General features: G+C 33.5%; 1 protein-coding gene across 1 annotated transcript in view; it reads right to left on the reverse strand.

Moving 5' to 3' along the window:
- Window positions 1-404: 404 nt before the first annotated feature.
- The window catches only part of LOC108743359 (aminopeptidase N), a 25,633-nt gene continuing 10,700 nt past the window's right edge, over window positions 405-15,337 (reverse strand). The window contains exons 2-11 of the mRNA XM_018478910.2: window positions 6,275-6,455; window positions 5,704-6,143; window positions 5,478-5,643; window positions 4,988-5,410; window positions 4,590-4,922; window positions 4,060-4,533; window positions 2,754-2,953; window positions 1,604-1,915; window positions 1,448-1,529; window positions 405-735 (exon numbers count right to left, since the gene is read on the reverse strand). Coding sequence (XP_018334412.1) covers window positions 598-735; window positions 1,448-1,529; window positions 1,604-1,915; window positions 2,754-2,953; window positions 4,060-4,533; window positions 4,590-4,922; window positions 4,988-5,410; window positions 5,478-5,643; window positions 5,704-6,143; window positions 6,275-6,451 — 2,745 coding nt within the window. The 5' untranslated portion in view covers window positions 6,452-6,455 and the 3' untranslated portion in view covers window positions 405-597. The remainder of the gene's footprint in view (window positions 736-1,447; window positions 1,530-1,603; window positions 1,916-2,753; window positions 2,954-4,059; window positions 4,534-4,589; window positions 4,923-4,987; window positions 5,411-5,477; window positions 5,644-5,703; window positions 6,144-6,274; window positions 6,456-15,337) is intronic.

A 15,337-nucleotide genomic window follows, 5' to 3' on the forward strand; every position in this document is an offset into this window, starting at 1 on the left:
AGGAGAGAGACAGATGTCGAACGCTGCCGAACGCGGAGGCCGATTGTGCCTCTTTGTCGCTCGTTCCGCGCTCTCGCTTGCACTTCAAGCCTTAAATGGAACGCCTCAGAGCGAGGTAACGCCGCATGAGTCATGTTTTTTCGTGCGTGCAGCCGGCTCCATCGAATTATAAGACGTTGTCACGTCAAAAAGTAATGTGCATGTGTGCGTATTTGTTCCCCAAATTGCGCACTCAACTTCCGTCCCCAAAATTGCGCACGCAAGTTCATGCTAAAAGTTTCATTTTAGCGTCAATACTTTTTATCGTCAACAGAAATTGAATTTAAATGCAAAACTTTACGGATTAAGAAGTCGATTTTTTCGAAGCTAAAATATGGATTTCGACTAGAAAGGAAATAATGGCATCAAAAAATATATATTTCATTTAATATTACAGTCACATGCTTTTTGTGTATACAGTAGTACAAATCAAAAGAGTTACATCAATAAATAAACTCAATACACTCTTCTTCTTTTTCTCTTTTAGATTCAAGTAAGTACGCTTTAGAGCATGATTACATTATTTTTAAGTACAAATAAATAGAATGTAATTACAATTTATATTAACAAGTCTTTAACGTGATTCAGATGCGACATTTGCCATTGAATGTTAAGTTCCGCAGACTCTAAGGCTTGTTGGACACCTTTTCTTAATTCGGAAAATATTTCGCTGTGTTGATCGATGAATTGCTTGAGCTGAAAAAATGTATTGATTTATCACCATATTTACCCTGTTTTACTTTCAAACTTTTTTTTAGAGAATTGCAAACATATGTCTCTGTTTTTTAAATTTCCTTTTATCATTTCGGAGGATTATTTACCCTAAATTCTCTCATATTAATTTCAACATAAACGACAATACCTAAGGCTTTCATTTCCTGTTTGCATTTTTCTATTGAAAGTTTCTAAATTTTCATTAATTACCCGAAATAAAAATGTTCAGTCTCTCATCGAGTCTCTCTGCTGTCACTGAGAGAGACTGTCAAAAAAACTGTTTAGCGTCTCTCAACGAGAGACTCAAGTCGCTCATAGAGAGATCCTCATTTCGTATCCAGTCTCTGAACGAGAGACTGGAATCTCTGAACGAGAGACTCGAATCTGCCAATAAATGATGTCTCGATAGACATGGTTAAAATTCAACATATTTCAGAGATCCCAGTCTTTCTACGAGAGACTCGAGTCTCTCAATTTTTCAGTTTTATTCATTCAATCTTTGAATTAACAATTTTATTGTTCGAGTCTCTCATACAGAGACTGTGAGACATCCATAAAAACACCTAGGCAATAACTGGGAGATTGTGAGAGACGCTCTCAGAGAGGCTGAAAGACTCTGAGAGACTGGAGAGAGACTGAAAATTTTTGTCTAGGGTAATTCAGTTGATTTAAAAGCTCTCAATTTCACACTTACCTCATTGTATTCTCTCTCGCTTACAACTTGTTTGGCAATTACTGATAAATAACGTGATAATTTATTGGTGTTAGGTTTCGAGCTGAAATAAAAAGAAGAAATTAATATTTACCAATAACTATTGGCAAACAAGGAAATATTTGGCGCTGGTCTCACCTTTCGTATATTTTTTTTATGTTGTTCTCGAAAAATGATTTTGCAATGCTGTATCCGATGTCGTTCCTGGCAACTGAACCAAATACAGTTATCGCATCTTGTTTTCTAATACCGGAGCTTTCGTCGAGGGTCCATTCCAAATACCGTTGCAGCAACCAGATGGTATTGGTGCAACCCAACGATTGTAGAATTAATTGTTTCTCGCCGGCTGTTCCCGACTCTTTGTATTTGTTCCATAAGAAGGTCCATTCTCTTTCACCGCCGTGCCTCATTGCATTACAATAAATCGATGACCGGAAATCGTTGGGAATTCTTAAAATTGAAACACGTATCAATTGAGACTATATAGGGTGAAATGTATTCGGTATTCTTCAGTGGTGTTGCGCTAATTTTTTTTTTACCGGAACGCGTATATATAATTATATAGATAGGGCCAATCCTGAGTAGGCGGCCGCTCTGTGCGGTCTCATATCCCAAATTTGATGACGACGGGGGGGTGATTTCCCCCAATTTTCGCCCGTCGCCAGGATCGGCCCTGTATATAGCATAAAAAGGAAAAGAAACGAAAATCATTACGAAACCCATTTTGTGTATATGTATATATATTCTTAGCATTAGCCGCAGGCCCATTTGGGTATGGCAATAAACTATGCCAGGGATGAGTAACGTACGGTCCGTGGGCCGCTTGTATTAAAATTTATGTATGAAATCTTTACTTTTTTAAAATTTTATATTTTTTTCTTCTAATGTTTATTATAAATAAAGTTTAATTCCCGTTGAACCGGTTCAAAAACCGGTTCACGTATTTGTTTCGGTTCGGTTCGAGTTCCGGTTCAGCAGAAAAAAAACGTTCCGGACTCCGGTTCACGGTTCGGAAAAACAAGCCGGTTCGTTCCGGTTTTTGTTCCGGTTCGGGTTCGGTTCAAACCCTTGTTTATAATAATACATATAAAAATTCGTCAAAAATTAGAAAAAAAAATCAGCAATTGTTTTTAATTTTTTTTTTCAATACGTCAGCCAATTCTCGTTATCAGAAATCATCTTTAGTTCCGGAACGCGTTCCTGTCCAAAAAGGAAGTACCGGAACGACGTTCCGGAGCGTTCCGGCTCGACAACACCACTGGTATTCTTATGAAAGAAAAGAACGTACAAGTTTACGTCAGGGTTGCTGACATATTCCGAGAACATTCTTTTAGTTTCGTTGATGCACGCCTCTGCTTCGTAATTGCAGGCGTTTGAAAGAATAAGGGTTTTGTAATTAATTCTGTCCAATCGGTCTTCATCCTCATGATCGACTCTTAATGCTCCAATTCTTTTGTACGCAGGCTCCAAGATACGTTTCATATACTCCTAAAATGATCATTTTATAAAATAGAACTTCATTAACTAAAGATGGTTAAGCTCTTGGTCAGCAATGTATTGAGACCATCAGATCTTACTAGTTCCCATCAGCACGCCATGGTAGGTTCTATAAATCGGCAACCAAATATATAGATATTGACTGGGAACAAAAGCATTTGGCAAGTTTTTACAGCAATATACCAATACTACAACAGGCAGTAGATGCCTTCTTCGCGAATGATCAATTTAGAAATTCGAAAAATATTGTTAAAGGTGCATGTTGTGTTGTGCGCGGCGGAAAACAGGTTAGAATCGTTTGAAATGAGGGTACCGTAGATAGAGAAGGTCAGAAATGAAGTAGTGTCCGTCCGAAAGTTCGGTTTCGGTTTCGGCTTCGGTCGAGTTTCGGCAAAAAAACGAGTTTCAGTTTAGTTTCGGTTTCGGCGGCAAACCTGCCGAAACTACGACCGAAACCGAAACTGAGTTCGGGGGTTTTCGCGCTCTGCTCGGTCATATTCGGTGCGTTAAATTCCATCCAAGCGAAGTATACTATACATACTCAAATAACTCACCACATTTTAAGTATTTTTAAGGCGCAATTAAAGTATTTCCTTAAATGAGGGGTTGTTATGTTGATTTTGATTTGATTATCAATAAGAGAAAATGTCAAAGACTGCAGAGCTATGTGATTTAAAGATAAAAAAATAAAACTGACCGATTATAATAACGTTTTCTTTATTTTTCTCTCAAAACATGATCCTTATAAGGAAGTTTCGGTTTCGGCCGAAACTGAGACCGTTGCCGAAATTCGGTTTCGGTTTCGGTCGTAAAAACCAGTTTCGGTCGGACACTAAAATCAAGAGGTATTCGAAAGAATAGGAGAACAGAGGACTCTATGGAAGTCAATAGGAAATAGGCGAGATAGGTTGGTAGGGCACCTTCTCAGGAATGAAGGTCTAGTCAGTGACATATTAGAGGCAGAAACAGGAGTTGGGAGGTAGATTTGGACTAGATTACTGTCTGCAAAGAGTTAAGGATGTGGGATGTTCTACTATTAGCAAAATATGAAGATGATCTCAAGACGGGACCTTATGATGATGACGATGCTTTCTTACCTTAAATGATCCAAAGCTGGAACTGTAACGCAACATACTATACAAAAACCGAATGTTTCCCGTTGCTGCTCTCCAAGGTAGATATTCTGTTTCCTTATTCAAATACCGAAGAATGTCAAAGAAAACTTTGTAGTTCAATTTACTCGTAGCCGCCAAATCCGCGGAATCTTCAATCAACTGAACCCTGTTTAGAATCGGAATGTCCGTGTATGAATCGCTATTCAAGGTCGACACCAGCATACCCCAATTTCGTTCGTCATAATTGATTCTGTACAAACCGGCCGCCCTTATGTTGAGTATGATCCACTCATCTTCGTCGCAAATATTCGATATCGTTTTGACAGTCTTTGGACAAGACAACCAATCTCTTGGACGTCTGTTTTCAAAGTCTTGTTCGCTTTGGTCTGTATAACTCAGTGGGATCCACCAGCATTCGTCATTATGACTAGCATTGAAGTCTCGGTAATACCGCTCCTAAAGCAGAACTCGAATCAATTGAGCCCGTTAGAGTGACATACCAATTTACTCACTTGAGATACTTGTACTGAATTATCGTCGTAGTTCCTGTTGACTGTCACAATCGGATATCCTGTCTGAAGTGTCCAAGTGTCCATGATGGTCTTGACAGACAAACCTTCAGGGAGTGCTCCGTTTCTATGAGCTTCGATCGTTAGAGATTCCCAAAGGTCGTCCTGTTCAGCGTTGCCGTATTTGTGGCGCTCCAAGTAATTGCTGACTCCCCTCCTGAACGTTTCGTCTCCCAAAAAGTTGGCCATCATGAAAAGCAAATGGGATCCTTTGTCATATGATATTGTGTCAAATATTTCCTTTATGTCTTTTGGATTTTCGATGGGTACAGAAACCTGTCACGGAAGTGTTTAAAACTTAGAGACAATTCTCAGAAGACTGTATAGGAAAATATACAAACCGGATGTGAATTCTTTAGGGAATCAAAAGAAAAGACTGACATCATATTGGATACCGTTTCTTCGTCAAAAGTTTTCCATTTAGGATATAGATTATGGACTGCGAGAGATGCCATATAAGTAGCAAAACCTTCGTTAAGCCACAAGTCCGTCCACCATTTCATCGTTACCAAATTTCCAAACCATTGGTGAGCCAGTTCGTGCGCAACAACGCTTGCAATGGAAAATTTGTTTGCTAACGATGAGGTTTTGGGATTGAAAAGCAACAAATATTCCCTGTATGTTATCAGTCCCCAGTTTTCCATAGCGCCGGCACTAAAATCTGGAACAGCAATCATATCTTGCTTTGGAAGGGGATACGTTATGTTGAAGAAATTTTCAAAGAAAGCCAACGCTCTGGGACCAACTTCCGCAGCAAAGTCAACCTAAAAATTAACGCAGAGATATTTTTAACACCCTCGAATGAATATTGTAGATATTAATATAATTTACTTGGTCCATTGCTTCTTCTCTGGACCAAATTCTAAATGTGACATCGCTGTTTGGAATTCTTGGAGCTAGTGTGGAATTAAAATCGGATACCATGTAAGCTACTATGTAAGTCGACATTGGTACTGATTTTTGAAATCTGTCCCAAAACCATCCCTCTCGTTCTTTTCTGAAAACAAAACGCTGAATATACGTTTCCGAACACAGAAGCAGTTGGCCGAAATCTTACATTGGTTCTGTCCTCTCAATGGGCATATTACTTATGGAGCTGTATTTTGCTAATCTTCCAAGACTTATTTGAAAAGTGGCTTTCATGTTTGGTTCGTCAAAGCAAGGGAATGCCCTTCTGGCATCTGTCGGTTCAAACTGCGTTACAGCTAACCATCTTCTTTCATTCGTCATGCTGTCAACATAACTGCTTCTATAATATCCCGATAATCCATCGCTTATGTTTCCGGTAAATCGAATGCTAATGTCATATGTATGATTTGGTTTTAGGTGTCTGTCCAATGACAGACTCAAAGTTTCGTTCTCGTTACATTGACACCATTCATTAACGTCGTTAACTTGCTTGTCAGTTCCAACTTCATCAACTATGACACTGTTATCAATGATTTCCAAGTCCAATACGTTAAGGATTATTTTATCGGTGGGTTCTACACACCTTACCTGTAAAACCGTATTTAGTACCATATATTTACACCACAATAGTAAACAATTTGAAATAATCTATAAGTACATCCGGTTTATAATACTAATAAAGCGATTTTTTAAAATAATGAAAGAAATGTGATACTTGCCCTTATAATAACTTTCCCTTCAAAAGTGAACTTGTCATGTTCATCATCTGCCAAGTGTGTTATTATCTCCAAGTTGTAATTTTCCGGTACTATATTGCCTGGCAATTGGCCGTTTTTTTTACAGGAAACCATCAATAACAAACTAACCAACAAGGATAAAGTTGTAAACCAACCCATGGTTCTTAAATAAAAATTATATTGACAATAGGGGTTTACTTACTGAGAGTAAGATTTTATGAAATTCCTGTTAAAAAGTGTCAAAAATTATAATTTTGCGATTAAGTAGGTATCTATAACATATCAAAAATAATTTGTTATGGTAATTTATTAGAATATGATCATAAACAATTACGTTCCATTAATGTAAATCATTAATTATTTCGAATATCATGGCACGCTGATGTTAGTTTAGATTTTAGATGATACAAATGTAGTGCATTTATTTAGAAACATATTAAATAGGTGGGTTTATGGTTATATTAACCCACAAGCTAATAAAACTTTCAAATATAATACTCTATATAACTTGTGTTTCATGCATGACATGTTTTATTATGTTTCTCAAACAATTAACGTGTTTCAAAATCCTGAGTATACATATAAAAACTCTTAATAATTTAATTAAACAGTAATGTGCATTAGTATTCAACCCTCTACAGTTTACCACATCTTAATGAGGAACAGTAACTGCTACTGTCACACCCTTGCCGGAAATCGAACTCAGAATCTTTGGCTTGGCACACTAATGCTATGAATACTAAGCCACAAGAGTCAACAGCAGTATCAAATCTTAATATATATGAAATATTTTTATGATCGTTTTAAAAAACAGATTCACCAACGCAAAATTCTCTTCTAATTTGCTGAATCAATTATTAAGACAGTAACATTGCCTTAAAGAATTCGAGAAGTCGTATATGTCAAAGCAAGCAGTTTTTTGCTATTGACGATGAATTTTATTTTCGCTAAATAACAAAAAAAAGTTTGTTTTCGAGGGCATGGAATACGTTTTTTGGTAAATTTGCATAACCTGTATGAAGGTCGATAGCCAAGAACTTCATCGTAAGGTTGCCATTGAAACTTTTAATTTTGAGGACATTGACATGCTTCCAGTGGTGCGAAGGATTTTATCAATACAAAAAACTTACCTGCATTTTATACTGCAGAAACATTGTACTTATACCTTTTTTTATTAAGCAATAATTATTTGTAAAAAGTTTTATCAATTAACAGTATATCGATCCATGCTGTTTCGAATTACATAATAAGCCTTGCATATAATCTCATTATCATTAATTTATTAATCATCCTACTCGCGTGTTTACACAGAATTCTATATGGGAAATAAATAAAATCAGCATTTCAGTACGGATACAATTTTAGTTCTAACATAGTGTATTTAGTATGTCCACCCCCGTGGATACGGAATAATGATGCAGTAAGCATTTAACGTCGCACACTAAATTAGCCGATAATCCTTTTAAAAATAATTACCATGATTACGTCTTTCAAATAATTCAGTTCGATGATTAATAAGGCGCTCATTAGTGACGCAAACACTAACAAGATCGTGAGAGACCACGTTAGGTCGCAGTATACAGATTCTATACAGTAGGTTCACTTCCGAGTCACGCCCACACATCCCTCTCCTGCCGACGCTTCACCACTTAATGTACGAGTTCCCCGCTAAACAAGGGCTGACTTGTACAAAGTGTCATCGAGAAGTCACGAAGCAAATTTTTTTAAGTAGATCAAAGAAGTGAACCTACTGTATAGAATCTTTATGCTGTTGTTACGAAGGTCCTTACCTAGCATAACCTAACCTACTGTACAGAATCATTATACTGTGGTTACGTTGGTCAAGTAGTAAGTCTGCTGAATTAAATATATACAATTGGAGTACATAAGGCGTATAATGTATTGCAAGATACTGTTTAATATTCACATTTGGTATGTTTGCCATTGCTACAGAAAGGGGTCAATGCCTAACATTGAAATTTTTACAAGGTATTGTACATGAAGTATGTACACTATATATTCACCTGGCATACTAATTTGTTAAGGTATATTATTGATTAAACAGTAGCAACTACGATCATTACGTAAAAGGGAGTTTATCATATGCTGTGAACGATTTATAAATGTCTATAAAATTTATTGTAGTATTAGTTTTTATTTATTTGTTTATTTTTCTAAAAATATATGTGCATGAATTTACAAAACCATCTTGGAAGCTGGCAGGGTTATTTTTTAACGGATACGCTTAGGTTTATAAGGTCACAATAGGAAAAGACAACAAGAGCGAAGTGACTGTTGTCATGTTCATGTCCTTATTTTTTCATTCCTTTTGTTTGGTAGCCAGTATAGCAGTTTCCTGCTGTATTGTATTATTTTGTTGATAACATTGTAATATTTGGGGTCAACTCTAAGGAGGAAGGTGTCGTAACTGCAGTTTTACTTGGTGCACAAACCAATAACATTTCTCTTACCATATTAGTATTATAATATGGTCATTATTAGACATGCAAATCGATTAAAAATTGCAAATTTATAACTGCATGAATAATTTTGTGTCAATACCATTTGCCTTCGAAAAAACTCAATATGGAATATGGGTATGTATGCTTTATGCAATTGAAAATTTAATTCCTTTTGAACAATTAATCGGTAAAGACTTAAATTAAGTTTGTAACCTTATACCAATGAGTTTTTACTAAATACTGTGATTTATCGTACAATATCATGACTTTCAATAACAGCCCAGGATAATTGACTGCAAGAGTTTCCACAATTTCCTCTACATTTTATTATAATTATCTAAACCTAAACGTAATTCAAATTAAGGCCAATGCAAGGCTTACTTTCATTAGCTAAATGGAGATATGTACGTGACCTACCATTATTAAGATGGCGAGAAAATGTTTTACCCTTATTATTTATGGAGGAGATATATTGAGAGCCCTTTTATCTTTTTCTTGTTCTAACATATATACATATAACTAAACCTTCAAGTCCAACCCTTATTAAAATTGAGAAATGTGATTAACAATCTTTTTGGAATAATTAAACTTGTTAAACATCACGAAGTGCAAAAAACGCATTTACATTATTTTCTATCTAGATAAAAGGTACCCTATGTCCTTTTCCGTACCCCTGAAAATGTATGCACAAAATTTTATGATTATCGGTTGAATGGTTAAGGCGTGAAAATCAAACAAACAAACGAACTCCCATTCGCATATTAGTTAGAATTTTAGCATGTAACTTTTAATATCCTCAAAAAAACAAAATTTCGTGTCAAATACTGTGTTCAAAAAATTAATTAAATTAGTAGATTACGAACCGGACGTAATTTACGATATTAGAAGTAAATAAATTAAATGTAAGCGTACATGAAAGCTCTCGATTAGAGTGCTTCATCATTACGTTTAAATAACATTGTTAAAATAATCCATTTTTAATACAATACATTATTATTAATTGTTTTTTCTATATTAAATATTTATTAGTAATTATTTTTTTTACGTTGAAATTTTGTAATAAATGTATTTTAGGTTTATAATCAGTAATTATGGTTTTGCCAATTTTATAATTGGTACAGTATACTAATTTAATTATTCTGTTTATTACCATGAAAATGGGGTCAATATGTATTGTCACTGATGCCGGTAGAATAACCTCGCTTTTAATAAGCCTATCGCTTTATCTATCCAAAAGTTTAAGATATTTATTATTAACGTTTCGCTCTAACTTGTCAGGCCTTCGTAAGGCTAGTTTTAGAAGTAAATAAGGATGCAGTTCTGTCTATTTTACTGATGAGCATCTTGGATGGTCTTAGAACGATCTGAGGTAACAAAAAAGTATGCTTTACCTTTACTTCATTATTCTAGTTCAAAAGCTAGCCTTGAAAAGCTCGATTACTTAGAACGAAACGTTGGCGGTTATTATTTTCAACCCCTTTTGACTATTTAAATATTTATTATGACGGTATTAAACTTTACATATTGGTAATCAATCGTTTATACAAAAATAAAGGCAACCACAATGCCTTTTTCATTTTTAATTAGATATACTAAATAATTCATCATCATTATAAGGTCGTCAGTCCTAAGACACGACCCTGCGCTATCCTCTGCTTTATATCCCTACTACTCCTTCCGTCCTGACTTATCTGACATCCTAGGTATCTAAAATCAGCCACTTCTTCTAATTTTTCGTCTCGTATCTTTATATTCGCTCTTTCTCTACTTTTTCTTCCCTTGCATACCAGTATTTTAGTTTTAGTTTTATTTATTTTCATACAGTACTGATCTGTCAGTACCGCTTCCATTTTATTTACAGCTATCTCTAGGTCCTCCTTGCTAGATGCTAATACTGCTATATCATCTGCAAATCTAAGCATACTAATCTTTTGCCCTTGCACATCTATCCCTACAGTTGTACTGTCTTTAATGATGTTGACGGCGTCTTCGATGTATACTTATATTAAAAAGTAGTGGTAAAAAAATTATTTGTCTAATAATAATTGTTATTGTTAGTGTATTTAAATATAACTTCTTCTTGCTTTGTGAAGATTATTTTTGAAAGATGTTTGCTTTTACGTACATGTGGTTTTAATAATCATTGCGTTACTTCGCGATCAAGTTCGCGGTGCTATTGTTTGCCCACTGCGCAAACCTAACTGCGAGCACTGTTTATGACTTACGAATTCACGTTAAAGTGAGTAAATCGTTAATATTCGCTTAATAACCTAAAAAATAAGTCGATCTAGTGTTGTTTAAAAGTTAATTAAATCGGTTACTTCATTGCAAATGTGGTAAAACTTCCATGTCAATTTTTCATGCAAAAACTGTGGTAGGTATTTTATTTATCTTGGCTTGCATAATGTGTCTTTATCGAATTAGTGTTGTAAACAGCATCATTTAACTAACTCGAATAATTTGTTGACTCGCGATGTCAATGAGTTACAAATAATGTGATAAACAATGTGTGTATCTCTTTACATAGCTAGGTACAAAAAAATTAATTGATTACGAGACAATTGAAATCAAAATTATCTACATGGTAATATGATTTAATTAAACAGTTACACTACATTAAAAGGATTTGTCTTTGTTAATTTTCATTTTGATCTATTGAATTAATTATTGTTATTTTTATTACAGATTTCCCAATCTGATTCTAACTGTGGGTGAGCTTGAACGTACTTTATTACTGCTTAATTAATGTTTGGTTAATTATTTTTATTACATTATCATAATGATGCCCCCTCGTTTCAATTAAGCTGCAAACAAGGTGTTATTACAATTATCATTTGTTTATTTTATTGATAGCGAAATAAGGTCTTAACTTTCAAATTATTATCCAAAAAAATTGACTTTATACCTATAATACGTCTTCAAGATTGAAACTGTTTGTATTTCAATTGGCTACGCGAATAATTAAATTAGAAATTAACTACCATGTAGGAGAGGAACTTTTATATTCTTGAATGATTAGGTACTAATTGAAGGTACTATAAAACCAGTTTTGTATGTGTCAATATGGCAAAATCAAATATCATTAGCATAAAAAAGTCTTTAGCAAATTTGATGCTGTACGAATGTACTTTGTTTTTGGGGAAATATTTTTCAAATTTCTCAGAACATAAATAGGATCTGGATTTGGATGTTCAAAATATATTTGCGATTTTAAATCGATCATTTAAATAAGTCCTATTCATAATTATACAGGAAAGACAAAAAGTAAGTCGACTATAGAAATTATGCATTTCTTTGTCAGAATTTTTAGGGTACGTACGAATGGAAAACAGAAACGAAATTTAGTATACCTATGAATTTCTGTGACCCAAATACGGACGCATAACGTAAATAAATTAATTTTGAAAATGGGGGGTCATTTTTCGGGGAGTCAATAGAAAATCAAAAAAAAGAAGTTATGCAAACCGTACCGTGTGACATATTAAATGAAAGGTCTTGTTGTAAGGGTCTCAAACATATTTCTTTTATAATTGTAAAATAAATAGTTTTAAAGTTATTTAAGAAAATAGGTGAAAATTGACCATTCTCACGCCTCCCTTATTTTCAAAATTACTGAACCTAAAATTTTGAAAAAATAGAGAAACTGTTCTCTACTTATAGATTGCAGGAAAGTTAATAAGAAGTCTATTGTGGAAACATAACGTGGTAAATATTTCTACAAAACAATATTTCAGGCACAAATTTACAGTCTGTAAATGAAAAGATTTCTAAAGAATTTCCTTTCATGATTGCATTTAATAGAATATCCCTGTGTTCAGTTTTCAACTCGCTGCTAGTTTATACGAACGGCTATTAATACTCATTTAAAATACTACTTAATATACTTTTGTTTTTTTGGGGTTTCCCCATGAACATTGAGAGCTTTTAGATATTCTTTATTTCTAATAGCAATGATGACTTAATTAACCACAAAAAAATACGGAATTGGTAGTGGTTGAATACATAGTAATTTTACNTAACTTCACTACTTTGGCTAATAACATGTAATGTTATTTATAACTATTAGTATTCATCTAAATGTTTAGACTGAGATTAAAAATGGTGGCTCAAAAAAAAAAAACAAATTCAATGTCGTGAACCGGATTCGTCGTAAATGAAAGAAAGAATACTTTTAGGAACTTGGACCCCCTCATTTCAATTCAAACTACCATACCATTCTCACGCAGTTGAAACACGTGTAAAGATTTACCTTAATATTAAACAAAAAAATTGCGCCGCATCCCCCCCCTAATCGAAACGTGGTGCACAACAAAAATCCAATCAAGATTAAATTTTTGTTTATTATCACTACTTCAGTGATCATACTCAGTACTTAAAAACGATTCCTGTGTTAGTTGAAAATTGTTAAACAAAAGGAGAACTACTATTATCAAAAACAGTTTGAATCAGGATTGATGCAATTAGTGGATTACTAAAGAAGAAAGACTTATTACAATTTATCTTTTATGTATTTTATCACATATCCTAACTGGCTATAAATTAATACATTATTTGTATTTTTTTTTCACAAACATCAATGCTAAAATTGCAATTCAATACAACGACACACCAATAGTATAATATTAAAAAATTACTTATTATATTTGTATCACAGTCGCAGAGTTCTTATTTTAGTTTTGTAATCATTTATAGCTAACTGGTATATGGGCAAGCACCGAACTGTGCAGGTTGCTCGCTATATATTTATTATATATTTATAAATCTACAAATAGAATAGAATAGAATAAAACTACGTTTATAATTCTTAGCTACAAGTTAGGAAGTAATGGGATCAAGCAAGACTTTAACCAATGGTACAATTTCGTACAGTTGTCTTTGATGTGTAACATCTAGCGCTCCGTATTTGGGAATGCAACGGAAGTATGTAACCGGAAGTAGGNACAATTGTATTTATTATAAACAATTAGAAGTTTCGCGCAGATTAAGTCGAGGTTCAAAGCTAACAAGGGGTGTAATATAGTTAACGATCCTGAAATGTTTAGAATTATTTATATGTATTATAACGTTACATTCGACTAAAAAATTTGCATTAAATGTTAACATAAAATTAAAAACAAAAACACCGTAAAGAGATAATTTATAATTTTAATAAATGATGCAGTTTTATAACTGAAAAATTTACTTTTGAAGAAAAGGAAAATTGTTTTAATAGCACTCTAGTGCCAGATAAATAATTAATAATGGTAAATATTATAAAAACGCAAACCGTATCGTAACAAATGCATACATATTGTTAAACTTAAAGCAAATCATAACTACTGAGGTAGCAGAAACAAATACATAATTAATTTAATTAATTATAATTCAGTGTGCGTACCATGCTAACCGACTGTTTGCTATTAATAACAACTTTAAGAAGTGTAGCAGATACTTTAATATTTATTGCATATTCTTTCAAGGCAACAAAATTTATTCTATCATCATTTTACTCCGGTTTTTATTCAGTTATATTGTTATTTCCGTATTGCTAACTGAAAAACTTGTTGAGCACCTTAAAAAAAAGTCCGCTCCATTTGTAGGAAATGATTTCACATTTAATCACCCAGTAAAGCAGAAACTTTTAATATTTGCTTCATTTTTATTGACTTTTGATTCAATTATTCTTTCATTTTAAAACATATTTAATAAAACAATAATGGAACAATAGTAAATATATGTAGAAAAACTTGTTGACCCTTTAGATATCGAAAAGTCGTAAAAAACAAAACTTCTGTTTCTTGATAAGAGCTGGATTTAAATTTTAAAACACGAATAAAATTTTCAAAGTACTAAACTTTGTGACTTAACGAGAGCTTAGTCTTGCTAATTAGTGAGTAGGTAGCACACAATATTCTCTAATTCGTTTAATTAATTATATAATATTTTAATGGTCAAATAAAATGCTACTTACCCGTTAGTTAATTAGATAGCACACAACATTCTTTAATTCATTTAATTAATTAAATAATATTTNTTACAACAGTCACGTTTTATTAGTCGTTTGCTTTTTATCCTGGAAGCACTGATTGTGAATTAACTTTCTTCTTCTATGCCAAAATTGCCCGTGAAGATATTTATTAACTTCTATTAAATATGGGACCAAGAAAAACAACCTAAAATCCTTCCCAGAAACAGAGCAAAAAACCTGGTTTTTTCTTTGATGTAAACTTATGGTTAGGTAGGTACTGCTCTGAATCTTTCGCAATTATTTTAATTAAACTGGTTGTATACCAGTGGTTTCACTTGTCTTTATTCATGTAGGTAACCACAAATTGGTTTATAATAATCTAATTATACGGATTTTATATTATTTGTCTTTGATCATGATTAATAACTTAATGTATACATCTATACATACAAATTTTTCTTCCCTTGCATACCAGTATTTTAGTTTTACTTTTATTTATTTTCATACAGTACTGATCTGTCAGTACCGCTTCCATTTTATTTACAGCTATCTCTAGGTCCTCCTTGCTAGATGCTAATACTGCTATATCATCTGCAAATCTAAGCATACTAATCTTTTGCCCTTGCACATCTATCC

Source organism: Agrilus planipennis, unplaced genomic scaffold, assembly GCF_000699045.2.
Source record: "Agrilus planipennis isolate EAB-ADULT unplaced genomic scaffold, Apla_2.0 scaffold19, whole genome shotgun sequence".
Lineage (NCBI taxonomy): Eukaryota > Metazoa > Arthropoda > Insecta > Coleoptera > Buprestidae > Agrilus > Agrilus planipennis.